Source organism: Rhamphochromis sp. 'chilingali', assembly GCF_963969265.1.
Source record: "Rhamphochromis sp. 'chilingali' genome assembly, chromosome: 15".
In the NCBI taxonomy this organism is placed as follows: domain Eukaryota; kingdom Metazoa; phylum Chordata; class Actinopteri; order Cichliformes; family Cichlidae; genus Rhamphochromis; species Rhamphochromis sp. 'chilingali'.
The window spans coordinates 11,770,603-11,788,001 of NC_137942.1; the positions used below are offsets into that span (position 1 = coordinate 11,770,603).

At 39.3% G+C, this 17,399-nt stretch overlaps 2 protein-coding genes across 2 annotated transcripts; both read right to left on the reverse strand.

The window, feature by feature from the left end:
- Positions 1-1,953: 1,953 nt before the first annotated feature.
- Positions 1,954-5,051, reverse strand: dsn1 (DSN1 component of MIS12 kinetochore complex). Its single transcript, XM_080905587.1, has 11 exons — positions 4,969-5,051; positions 4,683-4,719; positions 4,330-4,603; positions 4,134-4,207; positions 3,775-3,847; positions 3,601-3,682; positions 3,421-3,477; positions 3,242-3,313; positions 2,986-3,133; positions 2,557-2,644; positions 1,954-2,451 (listed from the first exon to the last, which is right to left on the reverse strand). The coding sequence occupies exons 1-11, from the start codon at positions 5,001-5,003 to the stop codon at positions 2,369-2,371; spliced, it is 1,023 nt and encodes a 340-aa protein (XP_080761713.1). The 5' UTR covers positions 5,004-5,051; the 3' UTR covers positions 1,954-2,368.
- A 391-nt stretch (positions 5,052-5,442) lies between these two features.
- On the reverse strand, positions 5,443-17,164 carry atp13a1 (ATPase 13A1). Its single transcript, XM_080904218.1, has 25 exons — positions 16,642-17,164; positions 15,532-15,621; positions 14,727-14,990; positions 14,475-14,630; positions 13,894-13,963; positions 13,685-13,791; positions 13,460-13,589; positions 13,298-13,353; positions 13,061-13,187; positions 12,817-12,954; positions 12,278-12,398; positions 11,977-12,134; positions 11,535-11,710; positions 11,346-11,456; positions 11,124-11,249; positions 10,935-11,043; positions 10,632-10,825; positions 10,046-10,142; positions 9,780-9,964; positions 9,425-9,539; positions 9,123-9,319; positions 8,884-9,026; positions 8,005-8,116; positions 7,771-7,914; positions 5,443-7,676 (listed from the first exon to the last, which is right to left on the reverse strand). Exons 1-25 carry the CDS (start codon positions 16,993-16,995, stop codon positions 7,566-7,568), a joined length of 3,591 nt encoding a protein of 1,196 aa, XP_080760344.1. The 5' UTR covers positions 16,996-17,164; the 3' UTR covers positions 5,443-7,565.
- Positions 17,165-17,399: the final 235 nt, after the last annotated feature.

Sequence of the window (17,399 nt, forward strand, 5' to 3'; positions counted from 1 at the left end):
TACTAAAAAGCCACAGTCTATTCTTGCCCATGAGTAAGTTAAGTGTATTAAAGGAATGATTTGTTCCTCGTGTGTGGTGTCACACACTGTATTAAGGTGTACCTAAAAGTCAATTAACTTTATGTACGCATATATATATGCCAATTTCACTTGCAATATTAAATCCCAAAGCAGAACAGCCCAGGCTTAAAATATCGCCTGTCCCGAACCCCCTATGAATGAAACAACCCATCAGTTTTCAGTATGAAAATGTTGACAGCAGATTGAAAACAAGTGTCCTTGTTTTTTGCAAACTGGGCAATTCTGCTGTAGTTTATCACTCAGATCAGAGAGACAGCTTTCCAAGACGAATGGCTGACTGAATGGATGTGGAGGAGAGTTGCACCCAGCCTTGCTATACTGAGAAGAGATGATGGGTGTACATGAGGGAGTATAGAGCAAACTGGCAGTGGTTTATGCTGACTCTCCAACCATCCATCCACTACAATCTGTAGCTAATCAATCTAAAGTTAGAGACAACAAGAATAGAATATACAGTAAACCTACACAGTAATTGGTCTTTGCATGTGCAGGCGGTACAAGTCATGGTTCAGGTGTTATACACAGTGGCTGTACACAGTGCAGTTCTTACAAAGTTGTCTTTTTCTTTTTGATACAACCACACCTCTAACCATATAAACATTTGGGTTTAAACTACATAACAAATATAAAACGGGTTAATGAACTTTTTCTTGTCGCTTCTAATAATAGTCTAAGAACAAGAAGGAAGCCTGTAGAAGAAGACACTCTAAAGTACCTATTATTTAAATAGACATTGCACCAAAATCAAACGCTTCTAACATGCCAGTTATTGAAGTTTCTTTTGTTTTTTAAAGCAGCAGTGTATCATACAATTTTAAGTAACTGGCCCCTAAAGTCATTTTCCGTCACTGTCAAGAGACCTCCCTTGACAGTAAAAAGGCTGTCATTGGCTCTGTAAACTTTGGTTGTTTTATTGTTGGTGATTCATTTAAGGATCATTTCTGTGAAACTTCTATTCATTTGGATGCTAAAGCTGCCCTCCTCTCACCCCACAAGCATCAAGCCTCATTTTCATCTAAATAAGAATCGATCTCTCCTGCTGTGCACCGTCCTCCCTTACTCACAGCTCTCACGGTCACAACCCCACTTGTCTTCTCTTTGCTTGTTCCTATGCTAGAGAGCACAGGGACAAGCATCACTCTCCTGAATACATTTAGATGGAAAATTCGCCATACTCCATGTTTGAGATCACAACTGCAAAGCAGAGGAAGTAATTTACTCTTATTTAATGCTGGCAAAAGGGGGGCGGTGGGATTTCTTGCTGTAGTCATCAGAGAAGCAAATTAAGCATGAACATTAATGAGTAAATGAGTCCAAGACATCGGAGAGACAGCGAACAAAGCTTTGACTGACTGGTACAATGTCAAAGCTTCGTTCTGCATCAGTGACCAAGCCAAACGCAAGAGATGGGGGTGAGTCACTGTGGGGGAGGGGCCTCCTCCTGAATGGTCAGGGGACACTGATGAAGTGAAATAGATGCGGCACCGAAAGGAGAGCAAATGTGACTGAGGATGAGCATATGAACCCTGAATAATCCCAAATGAAAATCCACCTGTATTCAATCGCTTGCGGTTTTCCAGTAGTACAAGTCAATTCAAGCTGCTAACGTATTTCATTTCTGCATAGTTTACTGACATCATTTATACTATACTGACCATGTGTACTTACCAAATTCTTTCGGTTATCATTGGTGAGAATAATTATAGTATAGTAATAGTCAAACCACTTCAAAAGCTGTCACATCAAATGCACGCCATTACTCTTCACTCAATAAATACAATATTAGTTTTTGACTTTGATACAAATCACCTCAGACAGGTCATCAGCTCCTGGATGTGGGGATTTCTTGCAGTTTTTTTTAAAAAATTGATGAACAAGCAGTAACCTTTATTTTGCAGGATTGTGACAATCTTTCACAAACAACTTTTTATTATCTGCCAGTCTTAGCAGTCACCGGTTTTTACAGGTGAGAAGTACTTAATTAAACCTTGACGTAAAAACCGCGCTGGCGATTTACCAAGCTTATCACAACTTTATATAGCCAGCTACTGCCATCTGCTGGTCAAGCACAAGCATTACCTGAACAACGCCCATCACCATTTCTACTTCTGACTGAAACAGCCTTATTTGACTTGGAAAACATTAGAGTTGACTTTGTCATGAAACAAGACATCAAATCAAGAAAAATCACATACTGGTCAAATTAACAGAGACACATACAAGCATACTATATAAGCCAAACAAAGCCATGGTCCACCAGAAGCCAGACTGCTAATGATTTCCTTCCTTATGAAGTTGCAGAGGATAAAGGTGCTGTCATAAGATTCCTGAGCACGTCAGATGAAAGATCCTGAAATCCAGCCTTTGCCGCTGGTAGAAAAAGAAATCATATTGGTCAGTCAGTTCATTAAACCCTTGTCTAATATGCCTAAACAGTTGCATGCTAAAAAAAAAAAAAAAAGACAAAACTATTACCCAGCCGGCCACTAGTTTCTTTCACCAATAACTGAGAGTGTGTTTTGATAGACAGAAGCTCTCTAACCATCTTACATTGTGTGTCCATCTAAAGGCAAAGAAGAAGAAGAAAAAAACAAAACCTCATTGCATAGCATTTGCAAAACAGATGAATATAGTTCTGAAGTTAAGGCGTTTTTATTTGATTTGATCCTCTTCCTATTTGACTGTTCATGTATATGCTCTTAAAATAATCACAAATAATCACACTAAACTCACACTAAAATATAAGCAGCAATAAGAGTTAAAGTTTGTAACTTAGATGTTAAGTGCCCAAAAGCCAGCACATGTACTCTGGTTAATCAAGGATGTGTAGCTCACATTGCTTTCAAGTTTTCTAGTGATGATGATTTAAAAAAAAATAAAAAATAAAAAAATAATCCAACATACAATCATGGACATGGTGTGAAGTAGGGGTTGTTGTTTACACAGGACAGCCTGGTAGTCAGGTTTACTCTGTATGAAAAGGTGCTGTGAGGACTGGGCCACTGATGTAGACTCTAGCGATACACCCGTCTCCTGGCCATTCTCCACCTTCCTGAAATGAATAAAGGAGCAGATTACCAAGAAAGTTTTGAGAAGACAATAATGGAACATTAATGAGTCAGTGATATAGTAATTCTTCAATAAGAACAAATATATTCACATTTCCAGTTCCTTTGCTTTGTTTCTGTGTTTGTTCAGCAGTGTCTCCCAAGATTCGCTTTCAGCCTGAAGCCTAAAACACAAGAGTTAGTTGAAAAAAATTTATGTTGCTTTAATGAATACTATGTGGCTGACTGGTAATTTCTTTAAATGGCTATAAGGGCATAAAGAACAACATGCCTGTTAATGGCTCTTTGGTATTTTTCCATGGCTTTTTGCACTGCGGGGTTACTAGATCTAAAAGCAAACAGAAGCAAAAAAAAAAAAAAAAAACACTAGAAAATAATCAGTAAGTATGGAAAAAATAAAAAAATTATAATCCATGTGAATTACTGGATACATAAATTACAACTACAATACCTGGCTGCACTAGAAGGTTGTTGATGTGTTTCATTATGTAATGTATCGGCCAGGCAACCCCACTCTTTCTGGATGTGCTCAACTATGCAAAGAAAGGCCAGGAAAATAAACAGAATATTTCTGTATCATACAATAAAGAGCCTCAAATCCAATGTATATCAAATGAACACCAACCTTGTTTTTGAAAAGTCTCCAATGAGGCATTTGGCACTGACTGAAGCTGATTTTGAGTTCTTCCTATTGCCAACTAGGGATAAAACAGATGATTAGGTGGATAACCTTGAGGAATCTTGACAATTCACTACATGTGCTCCACTAAAGTAATGCAACCAAGATCTTTCCAGTTAACTGTGATTGTAGCTGAATGATTTTACACAAATGGCTTTATTTCTCCATTTATTCAGTCAATTTTCTAAATGTGCGGTATGTTTAAAAGCACACACACAAGCTTTAGCAGTGAGATGAACAGTATAACATTGCCCCTAGTTATTTAAATTTTCAGTTTGTTATAGCTAATGTTCTTAAGATCATACCTTCATCGAAGCCTCCATTAATTTCACGATCCTCTCATGGTGTGATAAGGATGTGCTTATGTTTCCACACAAAGCTGTCGTAAACACATAGATAAATGTTTATATTGCAGGGGGAAAAAATGAAGAGGAAGAAGAAGAAGAAAAAAAAACACTCCATGACCATACTTTACAATGGGCATAAAGCCTCACATCTCACCCTGATATGGATTGGGAAGGGCAGGGAGAGATCTTCGGCTTATAGTAGACCTCCTCCAGGATTTCCTGTGTGCAGTGGGGCTCACAGAGGACCCTGTATGCTCATCACTATTTTCTGGCTGAACCTCTTGGACGTCTATGTCTGGTTGCCCTTTTGCCACATCTGGCGTCTCTGTTGTGGGTGATATCATGTCGGTACGGGGAGACTTGGGTGGGGGAGATGTACCGGGACTTGTGGGAGAGCATCTTTTCGAAGACTGTTTCCCTGGGTTGGCCTTGGTAAACACAGGTTGAAAAACATTATATTTAGCACGAGTGACGTTGTTAGCTTAAATGTAAGTTAAAATGCCTTACCTCACTCTGGCTGTCAGCTAAGGTGACACTTCCGCAACTGTAAGAATATTTTGCGAATTTAAAAGACAACGACACATATGCAAAAAGATTAATAATATACATTTGGATAAAAAAAATACTATTACGTATCGCTGAAAACTTTACTTTGCTAAGCAACGGCAAACTACAGTGATTTTCGTTCAACAAACCTCTGTCAGCCATAAGCCTTTAAGAAAAAATACTTAATTCATCAACTCCTGTTTATAATAAACTGCTTGCGTTTGGCTTTATAAACCAAGATACGTACCCGTCTTGACCAACTTCCAAATCCTTTTCCGCCATTTTTCTTTCAAATAGTTGTTCACCCAGCGCGCCCAAAAAACCACACCCCTCCAGGGAACTAAGCAGCATGGGAAATGTAGTTTGGCATTAACATATACAAACGAGATCGCGGCCAACATAGCGAATGCCCTCGAAGCATTTAAACATAGTTGACAAAGCAGTCCACCTTTACTTTCAGTGTAGTTACAGACATTGACTTTTGAATAGAGATATGATGGTTTTCGGGAAAAGTGTTTAACTTTGTAAGGTTATTAGGAGCCGTGTGGTGCACGGTATGTACAAAGGCTGTGTGTAGAACACAAGACACAGGACATGTAGTTTGCATATTCCCAAAGAGTTGTGTCACTTTTTCTTTCTTTTTTATTTTACATATTGAATATCACAGTGAAGTAAAATATGTGGCTCCACAATATGCCTATATTGTAATGACATGTAGAAATTCAGGATACAAGTTCTGACACCTCCTTGGATCAAGCTCGACCTACTGGGGTTGCCCAATGTAAATGATCAGCTCCATACCTGGTCTTTTTTGTAAAACCTGGTTGAATTTCTTTTGGATTATCTGATGATTTTCTGGTGTTTTGTGACCTCTGAATTTTAGGCCTTTTGCTTAATCTCCTTTATGGCATTTCCTGACTGCTGGCAATTTTAGTTTTAAGTTAAACCCTTGTTATTTGTCAAAAGCACTCTGTAGTACATTTCATTTTGTTAAGTAATAACTATGGATGACAATCAGCTCTTGCTGGGACATTTACGCCAAAAATTCTCCTCTATTTCAGAAGCCACCTACTTAAACTGGAGTATAAGTGATTAATATTGCAACCACCTCTATTGCACAGATCTTGTCATTCATGTGCTCCCTTTGTCCAATCATGCACAAACACTTACCCAAGCTTTTTAGCAGACCACTAACCTATGATGATACATTGCATGTCACTTTTAGATTTTCCTGTTAAGGTTTCAGTTTCTGTGCTTACTCTTTTCATTGCAATTAATTTTTACCATAATGGATCCAGCATTCCCCTACTGGTCACTCAAATCTGCATATTCACATCCTAGTAATCTTTCTAGATCTCTATCTCTATCATAGTGTCAAAATTAGAGAGTTGCAGTGAAAGCATTTTTTTTCTCTTCATTTGTTTACAGCAGAGTTTAAGGTTCACTGGCCCCTGGTTGGAATGTGTTCATAGCTGCCAAGTCACCTTCATGTCAAGTGTACATATGTATCAAAAATATATAAAATTGGATGCACCATCCATATACAAAACAGTGTGAAATGTTAAAAATTCAAGTGATAATCAAGTTCAACCATTTCAAAAGATTTTTTTCACTTTTTTTAAATGACCTTTTCAAAAAATAGTGGAACTATTTGTTACATTTCAAAGGGCTAAAATGTTCCCCCGATCAGCAAGTTTAAGAAACACAAATACGGTTATTTAGGACTTAATATACATGTTAACTGTGAAACTTTGACAATGAGGAAAATTACCACTAACTGTGTTTAAATCTGTCACTCCATCTGTCTTTTCATTAGTAAAGCAGAAAATTAGCCCTGGCAGCTAATGAAAAGCTAAAGCCAACTTCTCAGAAAATAATTGACACCTTTCCCATTGTCTATTCTTGACACTGTCTGAGTATATAAGCACATTTTAGATTTTATGGCCCAGTAAAGGGGAAAGTAATTGAGTAATTGGTACACTTCTTGATCCACACTGAAATCCAAATTCTCCCTAATCTTTTTGAGAATGGTGGTTTGTTTAAGATGCTTTACTTTGCTCAAAGATTATATATGGTGTGCTTCTATGACCGACATGTTTGTTAGATCAGTCAGCAAGTAAACAAAAAGTTCAAGAGCTCACAGGCATCTCTGATAACCTGAAGCTAGGTGAAATGGCACATTTGTTTTGGCCAGTGTCACAAGTCCCATGAGATAAACGCTTTCAATAATAACCTTCTTTGTACATTTACATTGTACTACAAGTCCCTGACCACGCTTTACTTACCTATCTTAAGGAACAGGGTTTTTCATGACCAGTTGGACATGGTCAACCTTGACAAAACACGTGGCAGACTTCATAATTTGTATTAAGTCTTTATAAGTCTGTTAAAGATGTTTCCACTTTTTACAAAATCAAGGAGGGGAATCAAAAAAATCCAAAACACTTTCCCAATTCTCTTGGAGAATGCCCCTTTTTGTGCCTGTATGTTTCACTCTGGCTGGCACAATCTCACACTCCACTCAATACTGCTGTCTTCATGGCGTTTTGTAACAGTGGTGAGCAACAGATAAGGAAAGAGAGAAATGTGGAAAAAAATGAGTCATGAGGAAAAGAATGAAAACAATTCAAACATAGACTTGATGAAAATACAGAAACACAGATGGTTAAGGAGGAGGGCAGAGCAGGACATAGGAAGCGATACACAGTGTGCAGTATTGTACGCCATGACTGTCTCAGCTGTCCCGTATTTTTCACAACAGCTTTTCATTCTCTTCCTCTTCCAACATCATCTCTCCCTTTACAGTTTGGTTGGTAAAGGCAGTGGTTGCTGTTGGCACCAAGTTTAAGAAGGCAGCCTGAGAGTTCCTTTGCCCAGCAGGAACTGCAAGACACGGTCCACCAGCAGAGCAGCAACAAAGTCCACCACCAGAACCTGGGCAATGATGAATTTGAACTGCAAGAAGAAGAAGACAGGTCAATCAGGAGGTATATAATTATTATGAGGATATTAAAACAAAACAATGCATAGTAAAACAATGTCAGCTCACCTCAGTTGGAATATCTACAAGAGCAAACTGTTCATTGAATTCTGGTGAGGATCCAGTAAGAAGTCCGACAATTGCTAAACCTGACAAAGCGATACTCCACAGTAGAGGTCGATTCTCGCTAAGAGACTCCATGAAGGGGTGACCCTAACACGCACAAAGACAAATGCTTTGAGTCTTCTATATAAACGCTTTAAAGATGCAGCAATAACAAATATTAATACTAAGGATAAATACCTTGTAGTTAATGGCAAAGGTGGCCATCTGCATGGCCATTGACATGATGTACACGGTGCTGTTAATTAGACTTGGTTCAAACTCTTTATACAGATCTACAAACTGCTCCGCTCTGCAAATGAGAGGACACAATTAAAATCTAAAAAATTAAACAACTATACAAAACTATAACATTAAATAAATTAGGTAATGTAATCAGGTAAAAATTAGAAACAAATTAGAAGCAGGTTAAACCAGGATGGTAAATTCCTGGTTTAATTCTTCTTTTGCCTTTGCATTTAAAAGGCAAAAGAGATCCTCAGTCAAGTCATTTAAGAGGCCTGTGGCCCTTACAGCAAGCACATTTTATGCCTTTGGAATTGTACAAAGAACACATATAAAGCAACAAGTTACTAAAATTTGGAAGCTCTTTAGGAGACCTATGCAATAAGACATTTAAAGATAAATTAAAAACATTTTATATCCAGTTGTATAACATGCAGATAGGAAAGCAAAAAGTAAAGTAACTCGAATGATTTTCCCAGTTTAAGTAAAAAACTTCAATATCTGAAGAGCCTTAGAAAATGTTAGTACTTAATGAATATTTGATGTTGAAATGCCATTCATATTTTATTTTTAAATCAACTTCAAATTATTTTATTTACATAAACTGCTGCTGACTACTGATAGGACACCCAGTCTTGGCTGATTTTGGAGAGAGAAAAACATCTCTAATCTAGTCCATTACATCTGGAATTTATCTGTGAAAGAATGAAAGTTCAAACCATATCTGAACAATACTAACAATGTAAACAATTAACCATAAAAGCAGAAGTGATTTTATTTATTTGTTCATTAATTTTTTGTCCTGTTGTCCCTTTCTGTCCAAATTTGATTTACCTGGGCGGACTTCTACTTTGTGCCTCTTTGTAAAGGTAAACAAGACTGCAGAAGTGAACAGCAAACTGCAGGAGCACAGTCAAAACTGTATATAGATTGAAGATGTTTGGTAAGGGCCGCTCTCGAGACAGTGTTTTCAGTGGCTAGACAAAGAGGAAAAGAGGTTCTTAGTTTGACTGTAATTGAACATGGTGAACAGATGTCATGGTAGAAGAAAAACATTAGGTAAATATTCTCACCTTTGACCTAGAGATGAAAAGGAAGCATCCAGCCAAAAGGAGACCTTGCAGAGTTGCTTGGAAATCACTGAACTTCACTCCCTCGAGGTAGAGGACAGACTGACTGTAGGCTAGCACTAGAGCATTGAGAGCAAGGATCTTGAACATCTGGAGTGTTGTTACCAGAGTGCAACGACCTTGCTTTATTACATGGCAGACTGGGGGCAAACACAAAATAACAAGTTTTAGAAATGGTTAAACACAGATGGTTTGATCGGTGTAGATTATGAAAAGAGATAAAATCAAAAGGTTGTGTAACTTACTGCACTGTATGGAAGAGAGTTTTGAGGTGAAGGGAGCAGCAATGGAGGCATCACCTAGCTTCACTACTTGTACCTGATCCTCTTCAAGTTCACGCAGGACTTGACTGATCCTCTCCTGTTCCAGAAAAACCCTGATATTAACACCAGTGTACTACAACTCTTATTACTCAAGTAAAAGCCAAGTTAATGACCTTTTCTAGGAATAACATTTTTTTAAATTACCCCTAGATAGATAGGTAATTACAGAGCAGAATAGACTAGCAGGACAGACTAGCGTGCTACATTCAGTAGACTAATGAATATAAATTGGTTTCAAGAAGAGTCATTGGAGTTTAAGCAAATTACAGTTACACACCTTTTGTGCTGCAAGCTGCTCTTCTCTCTGGGCCATCACCCGTTGTCTAGCGGCCCTTGAGCTCAGTTTGCCTCCTGAAGTGACAGGCGGTAAAGGTCTGGTTTCTGATGTGGATGGCTCCTTTTCTCTTCCACGCTTCTTTTTTTCAGGCATGCGCTCAGGGGCATTGGCTAATAGTGCAACACCTGAGGGAGGAGGAAAAAAAGTAATCATTGCAATCTGCTGGTGTCATAAATGCTAACTCAATTATAGCTGATAAATCTTACCTATGTGAGCATGTTTCAGAGCTCCCACATCATTTGTACCATCACCGCACATCAGTGTCACATAACCCAGCCCCTTCAGACTGGTGATCACAAATTCCTGAAACACAATGGATGAGTAAAGTATTGTTACAAACACTGCCAGTATTTCCTAAAATACATTTCAACAAACCCCAGAGAAGTCTAACCAAATGTGTTCCAGTTACTACCTGTTTTTTTACAGGTATAAAATGCCTCTGTTTTGAATGCACTACAAACAGACTTCTGAAACTACTACCTGTCTGTACTCTGTGATAGGTCCCACTGTAATATTCTCATTACTATTAAGAAACAATTAAGATTTTAAAATTTGACACCAACAAATTGATAACTAGTGCTTGACATAGACAACAACAAATGATTGCCACACTCCACTGAGGTCCCCCCCCCCCCCCTTTTTTAAAACCTGTTAAGCTACTTTCCCATGGCTGCATATAGAGGCACACTAAATGTAACCCAGGGATAAATTTCTATGAGTTGATCTTTTGAAATGTTTCAAAAGTATGAATCATAACACTATTAAGGGATCCAATGGTGCTTAGGGCCCTACCTTCTGTTTTGGACTGACACGAGCAAACACTTGAATGTGAGGCAACAGGGTGTGGAGTAGCCGGGGATCACAGCTCAATCTGGCCAGCCCTTCCCCTGTTACACATAAGTCAAACTCGCGCACAAATGAAGAAATGGATGGCGGGGGCAGTGGTGCACACACAGTGCCATCAATGGATTCCCACTGCCATGTACCTGGAAAAAAAACATAATTTTAATACATAACATGTTTTGTTCTTGATCTAAACACCTAGGCCGTTATTTGAGTAACACACGTAGTTCTATAATGCGATACTCCTCTTACCTTGATTAGAGCTTGGCTGTAATATAAGGGTGTGTTCTTTCTGGATGAAGTGGAGTTCTCTTGCTACATGACATGCCGTTAAAGGGTTATCACCTGTGATCATGACAACCTGAAAGAAGACAGATGTATTAAGCATCTTAAAACATTACTCAGTACATTTGTGTAATTTTGCAACATCTGCTTATTTACATGATGAGATGCTTCTTGGATCTCTCTGATGACAGCTTTGCTGTCATTCTTAAGCGGACAAGACACGACCATGAACCCAGCAAAATGAAGGTCACACTCCAGAGCATCGCGACTCATCTCCCGAACCTTTGTGATCACCCAGAAACAATCAGGTCAGTTTCAAACAAATTTATTTTCAGATAAGACAATATCTGAACATTCTGAGTAAAATGAAACAAGAACCTGCTGATGACTAAGGTGTCCCATCTCTTTGTAGCCCAAGGCCAGCACTCTAGCTCCCTCCCGTGACATTTCCTTGTGCACTTGGTCATAACTTGCAGGACATTCTGCAAACTACAATGACAGACATGTTAGGATATACTTGATTATGCTGTAAGACATGAGCATTTTTTTCAGGATGTCAGCCTATACCATTCCTCTGAGTGTCTCTGGAGCGCCCTTAACAGTTGATATGTAGCAGAGTTCAGTGGAGCCAAGTTTCTCGTAGGAGGCCAGGACAGACATCCTCTTTAGAGCGCTGGCAAAATGGAAACGCTGGTGGATCTTAAGTCCCTGGGTTTTAATGCCTCGTGGAAATACCTTTTCATCTGGTCAAAGAGACAAAAGTTAGCATTGTGTAAAAGACAGATGTACCCAAATACTAATATTTGCTGTAAAAGTACAATTGTATTTAAAAATAAGCATTGCTTTAAGATAAACTACAAGCTCAACACAACGGGTATGGTAATGCAAGCATGAGAAAATTTGAAAAGGAAACATTATTTAACAAAAACACGAGTCTATACTGCACATGTTCTGTCACACACAAGCCATTTCCCTGCACTGTGTATCTGAAGGGATTACTTTCTGGTACCTTTTGTAAGGGTCCAGTCAGCAGCAGTCAGCATGGCCTTCTCTAGTGGATCTCCAACTAGTTGTCCATCATCCATAGTGACCAGTGAGTGACAGGTAGCCACCACCCTGTGTGTCTCAACTGGAATCTCAGATACAGGCATCACCTCCTTCCCCTCTCTGTCATAAAAAATAAGTTCCACGTAACGTAAATGTATGTAAATATTAACCAACCTAAAGTACAGTGTAGTATGCTTTGTCATTGTGCTTCACAATTTTTGCTGTTATGGCAAAACAGTAATATCGGTGCTGAAAGTGTTTACCTAAGACCGGCTACTCCTCGTACTACCAGACTATCACTGGTGAGTGTTCCTGTTTTGTCAAAACAGCAAATCTCCACTTTCCCAGCAAATGGTATCCTGAAAGGCTCTGTGCAAAATACATCTGAGGAGTAGAAAAAGAAGAATGAAACATTGCTGTTACAAGTTTTGTTTTATAAGCTGCCTTTCCAAGTCTTCACAAGTTTTTACATCTAAATCTAATCTAAATGCCTAAATGTTTGAAACTGACCATCTAAACAAAATCATAGGAATTTGTTCAGCTTTTTGTTTTGCCATTTTTCTCTCTCATATGTAGCAGATAGCAAGAGACTGTCCGTGTCACATGGAAATACTGTGGGTGCATTCAGGCTTGACACAGACTTTGTGCTACGGAGCTGGCAGGGTAAAACTGGTTTAATATCTGATCAAACTAATGTGGCCATTTTCCTTTTCACATTCAGCGCTGATATCTAGGAAAGTTTAAGGCTATAGTGCACATCTTATATTCAACAAACAAACACAAGTCATGCACACAGACTTACAAAGTTTAGCTAGGGCAATAAGAGATGTGTTAACTGCTAGAGAAAGCTCTATGGGAAGTTCTGGTGGAACCACTGAGGTGAGGATAAGCGTGCACTCCAGAAAGAGCTTGTATCGGTTTCTGCTTAGGTCCTTGGTCCCTAACAGGATGAAAGCACAAGTACATTATTTAGATACAATTTATTCTAGACACATGACGTGTTAGTTATGAATTACATCTCAGTAAGCTCATTCTTGGCCTCTCACCTTCAACCCACACATAAACAGCAGCAGCAATGGCAAACACAAGAAGGAAAAGAATGAAGATGAAGGTCTCCAGGTTGTTCGCTGTCACTCTCTTCACACCAAAGAGAATTGTCCTTAACAGTTTACCCTAGAGGCAAGTTTGACAACACACATTTAATACACTTTCGGGTATGACATAACACAGACTATAGATTGCTATCAAAACTAGAATATAAATGCAGTAAGCAAATTCCTGACCTGAGAGGTGTAGAATCCTGTTCTCAGTACGTAGGCTACACAACCATTGTCTACCGCTGCACATAAAGAAGAAGACTTTAAAGCATGCACCTAATCTTAAAAAGATATATAATACATAATCATTATCAGGAATCATTTACAGAAAATGGAATTAGGACTTACGCTTGAGTCCAGCACTGGCTTTTAAAGGCGGGCTATGCTGAACTACTTTAGTCCCACCAGAGATGACATGGAGGCGAGAGTCTGTCTGAAGATCCAGGATTCTTTCTGGGTCCAAGTCCTCAATTGGCTCCTGATCACCACATATTTTTAGCAATTAGCTGAGCTACACAAAGACTAATGCCATTTTGAATAATTAGACATTGTAATCACCTATATGTTTCTAACCTTCATCTGGGGCACAGATTCTCCAGTTAGCATGGCCTCATCCACAATGCAACGGCCCCTAAGCAGCAACACATCACATGGGACCAAGTTGTCCTGTGGTGAGCGCCCTATTAGGTAGAGAAGTAGAGAATATACATTTAGCCACAGCTAAACAGAGTTAAGTTGATTTTTGTGTTGAGAAATCACGAAAACATTGACTGGAGACTCACCAATTGAGACAATGTCTCCAGGGACAAGTTCGTCACTAGAAATATGTCTCCACTTCCTGTTGCGATATACCTGTCAAAAAATACATGTATTTAATATGGGCTGCTTTAAATACTTGCACTGATTAAACAAAACATTGCAAGAATCCTTGATGAGCTTGCTACCAAATCTCAAATCAATTAAGGCAAGAGAACTACAAATCACAACGCTCAGTGATGCTTTCAGCATAGCTTTGTATTAGCCATGGTCCTGTGTTAAAGCAAGCATGAATCAGATTTGTTCCAACACTCTGACCCTGGTTCATTGGTCCCTTCTCAGACCAGTGTCACTACCTGCTAACCACTGATTATGTGGCCATTATTAAAATTAGGTTTTTAGAACTACGCATTTATCCCACAACAAGTATATTCACTATAAGAACCAACTCTTCACTTAACATCTAATATATTTTAGATGTTGATGTGTTATGATAATTAATGTAATTGCAGGATTTCTTTGGCTTGTCTGCAATATTGACAATAATGTTTTTTGCTTTATACTTTCAAAACATATCATACAAAACAATAAAATACATCAACCCTACCTGAATCATATAGGGCTTGTTTCCCATGCGCCGAATCTCTGACATATTTCTCATTTGCTGCTGGACCAGAGAGGCCTCAAATGCCACCAGCATGAACAGCGTGAAAACACTGTAGTACCAATACTCATCCAGGCACCACAGCCCCACACAAAACACCTGATATATGGACGAAGGTGCGTAACAATACATGAATGCAAGAATATTTACATATATTTTTGAAATATAAAACCTGTCAAATACTTCCACACATACCTGGAAAACAAAAAAGGGAGCTGTGGCCCTTTCTTTGAAGAGCTCCAGAAAATCTGGAACAATCATTTCAGCACGATTGGTGCCATAACGCTTCTCTGCAGCTTTGAGCTCAGTCTCCTCCTGGTAGCCACGCCAGGATTGAAAGTATCCCAGTGGGTTACTTATGGGAAATGCTATTGGAAGGAAACATTTCTTTTCTTTGTAGTCAAAGGTGTAGCGGATCTTTTGAAACTCGAAAGACAGAGTTCTTTCCCCGTTTTCATCCTGTTGGACAAAATAAGAAATTGTATACTGAAGCATTCACAAAAGGCTGAAAGGCACTTGATACTCCTTACAATTTTCACATCATGTCTAATTATAGCAAATTATATGTACTCTCAAGTAGGGGAATATTTTAGAAAAAGATCCAACAAAGTTGTGGCCTTTTCAGTGGGTAAACTGAAAATGGTTTATCTCCAGTATACCAGTGTATCTGCTATGAAAGCGAACCTAACACTGAGCACTTTGTCAAGACTGCAGAGACAGCAAGACAACACTTTCCCATTTAACTTCTGTTACTACTCAAGCATGATACATGGGACTATCAATGCTGCAGACTGTAAGCTATTAAAATTATTTTCCTTGCCTAAAGTAAAACCAAAAACCTTCCCAGAAGGTTCACACATAAGCAGCATTCATAAGAAAGTGACAAAGGAGACAGTGTTGCTTCAAAACCTTGGGATTTGTCAACAGGAAGCATGCTCCAGATCAACAACAAAATCCACATCATTTCAGAGGATGCCAGGAGTAAATTATGTGCACTGACCTGGTCCCTCTGTAGTGCTACTAGCTCCGCGGAGCCATTGTTGGGGGTGGGTATGACCTTTGCCAGCGTAGCCTTTTCTGGGTCTGGCTCCTGCAGACGTCAAAAAAGACAGGTGACAAATTCACACACAACAGTCACACTTATTTTTGGCATAGTCGTGTGCCTCATGAATTTTGTTCCTCTAAAATAAAGCATTCCCTGATGTACAGCAAACATGCATTTCAGGCAGAATGTGAAAATGCACTTGTCCATTATATTTTGTGGGCTTTTAGTCTTTATTGTATTAAGAAAGTAAAGAGAAGACAAGAAAGCACAGTAAGTAGCCTCAGGGCAGATTTAACCTGCTAAACTATACTGGGACCTCAATATAAAACTATTATGTCTGACTGTAAAATTGAGCTTGATTACGTTATTGATGCAAATATAACTTTGATTTTGTGAAGGGGAAACTATTCTTATGCAGCTGCTTGCTAAGTAAACACAGAAATGCTGAGCACCAGGGTTTTCTTCCCCCCAAATTAGGTTTGCTTTACTTAGTTGGACATAAAAAACAAACAAACAAACAAATAAGATTATGCAAATATTTCACATACTCATTGCTTTTCTGTACACAGACCACTTGTGTTTAGATACATAATACGCCCACCAGTTATTGGTGTGGAGGCTTCCATCCTAGTCAAGAAATGTTCCTATATAAACTTTCAGCAATAAGTCAATCTCCCATTGGGAGGATTAAAGTCACGTAGGTTTTTACGCCTTTTTTGATTCACATCTGCCCCGTTTTAGAACACAGTGAATTTGGAAATAATGTCCAAAAGTATACTGATGACTTTAAATGAAGGTACTAAATGTTGTAGCGAAGATTTAAAATACGATTTTATAAGGGAAATGTGGAGATGTACGGTGAAAGTTTGGTCATTTGTGTCCATGAAATTAGTGCAGTGATTATAACCAGAAAACCTGTTCTGCTCCACTGGTTTCAGACACCTGTACCTGCACTTGAGCTCATGATGTTCCTGACCTTTGACATAGACAAACACAGAAGGGCAAACCAGTGGGATCTATTTGGATATCAGCAGGCTTAATAAGATATTTATTAATTATGTTTACCTTTGAACAAGTGAGCCAACAATGCGCGTGCACAGACCAATAACCGGAAAGTGCTGTGAGGACGTGCGCGATCCCGATAGCAGCTAACGCCAGGAGGCCTGCCTCTGGATAATCTGGGGCTCCGTACACTCCTAGCCATACGTACAGCCAGCCCGGGTAGAGAAAAGCCAGAAACGGGAGCACAGTGCCGTGCAGCAGTCGGGGCCTTCGCCTGTACAGCGTCACCGAGCTCACCAGCTCATCGCCGGTGCCGCTGTCATGCTGGTTATGGTTCACAGAGGGGGCCATTTGCAGCTCACCCGGTCCCCGGATTCCGTCTGCAGCTATTCTCCCGTCTTTCTTGGTGTCATTCATCGTACTGTGCTCGCCCCTCTGGCCCCCTCTATCATCCACCACCACCCGTCGTGCTGTAGCCTGTAAAAATACGAATCTACACACGGAACGGTGAGCGGTTTTGCCCTCAGAGCCCGTTTACTGAATCGCTCGCTCCCACGGCCGTGTCTTCCGCATACGTAACGACGTAAAGACACGTAATGTTCTAGCTGGCACAACGCGATTGAACCGGGAAAAACAACGTTGTTTTTTTTGTTTTTACCTCGAAATACTTGTAAAATTTACTGTTTAAAGTAAACATTAAAAACATTAACACTTCTAAATATAGGGGTGTATCTGGCAAAATGTAGACTTTATTTGCATGTTAATCGAGCAAGTGGCTTTCCCCTTTAAGGAAAGTGACGTCACTGTAGGGGCGTAGCCAG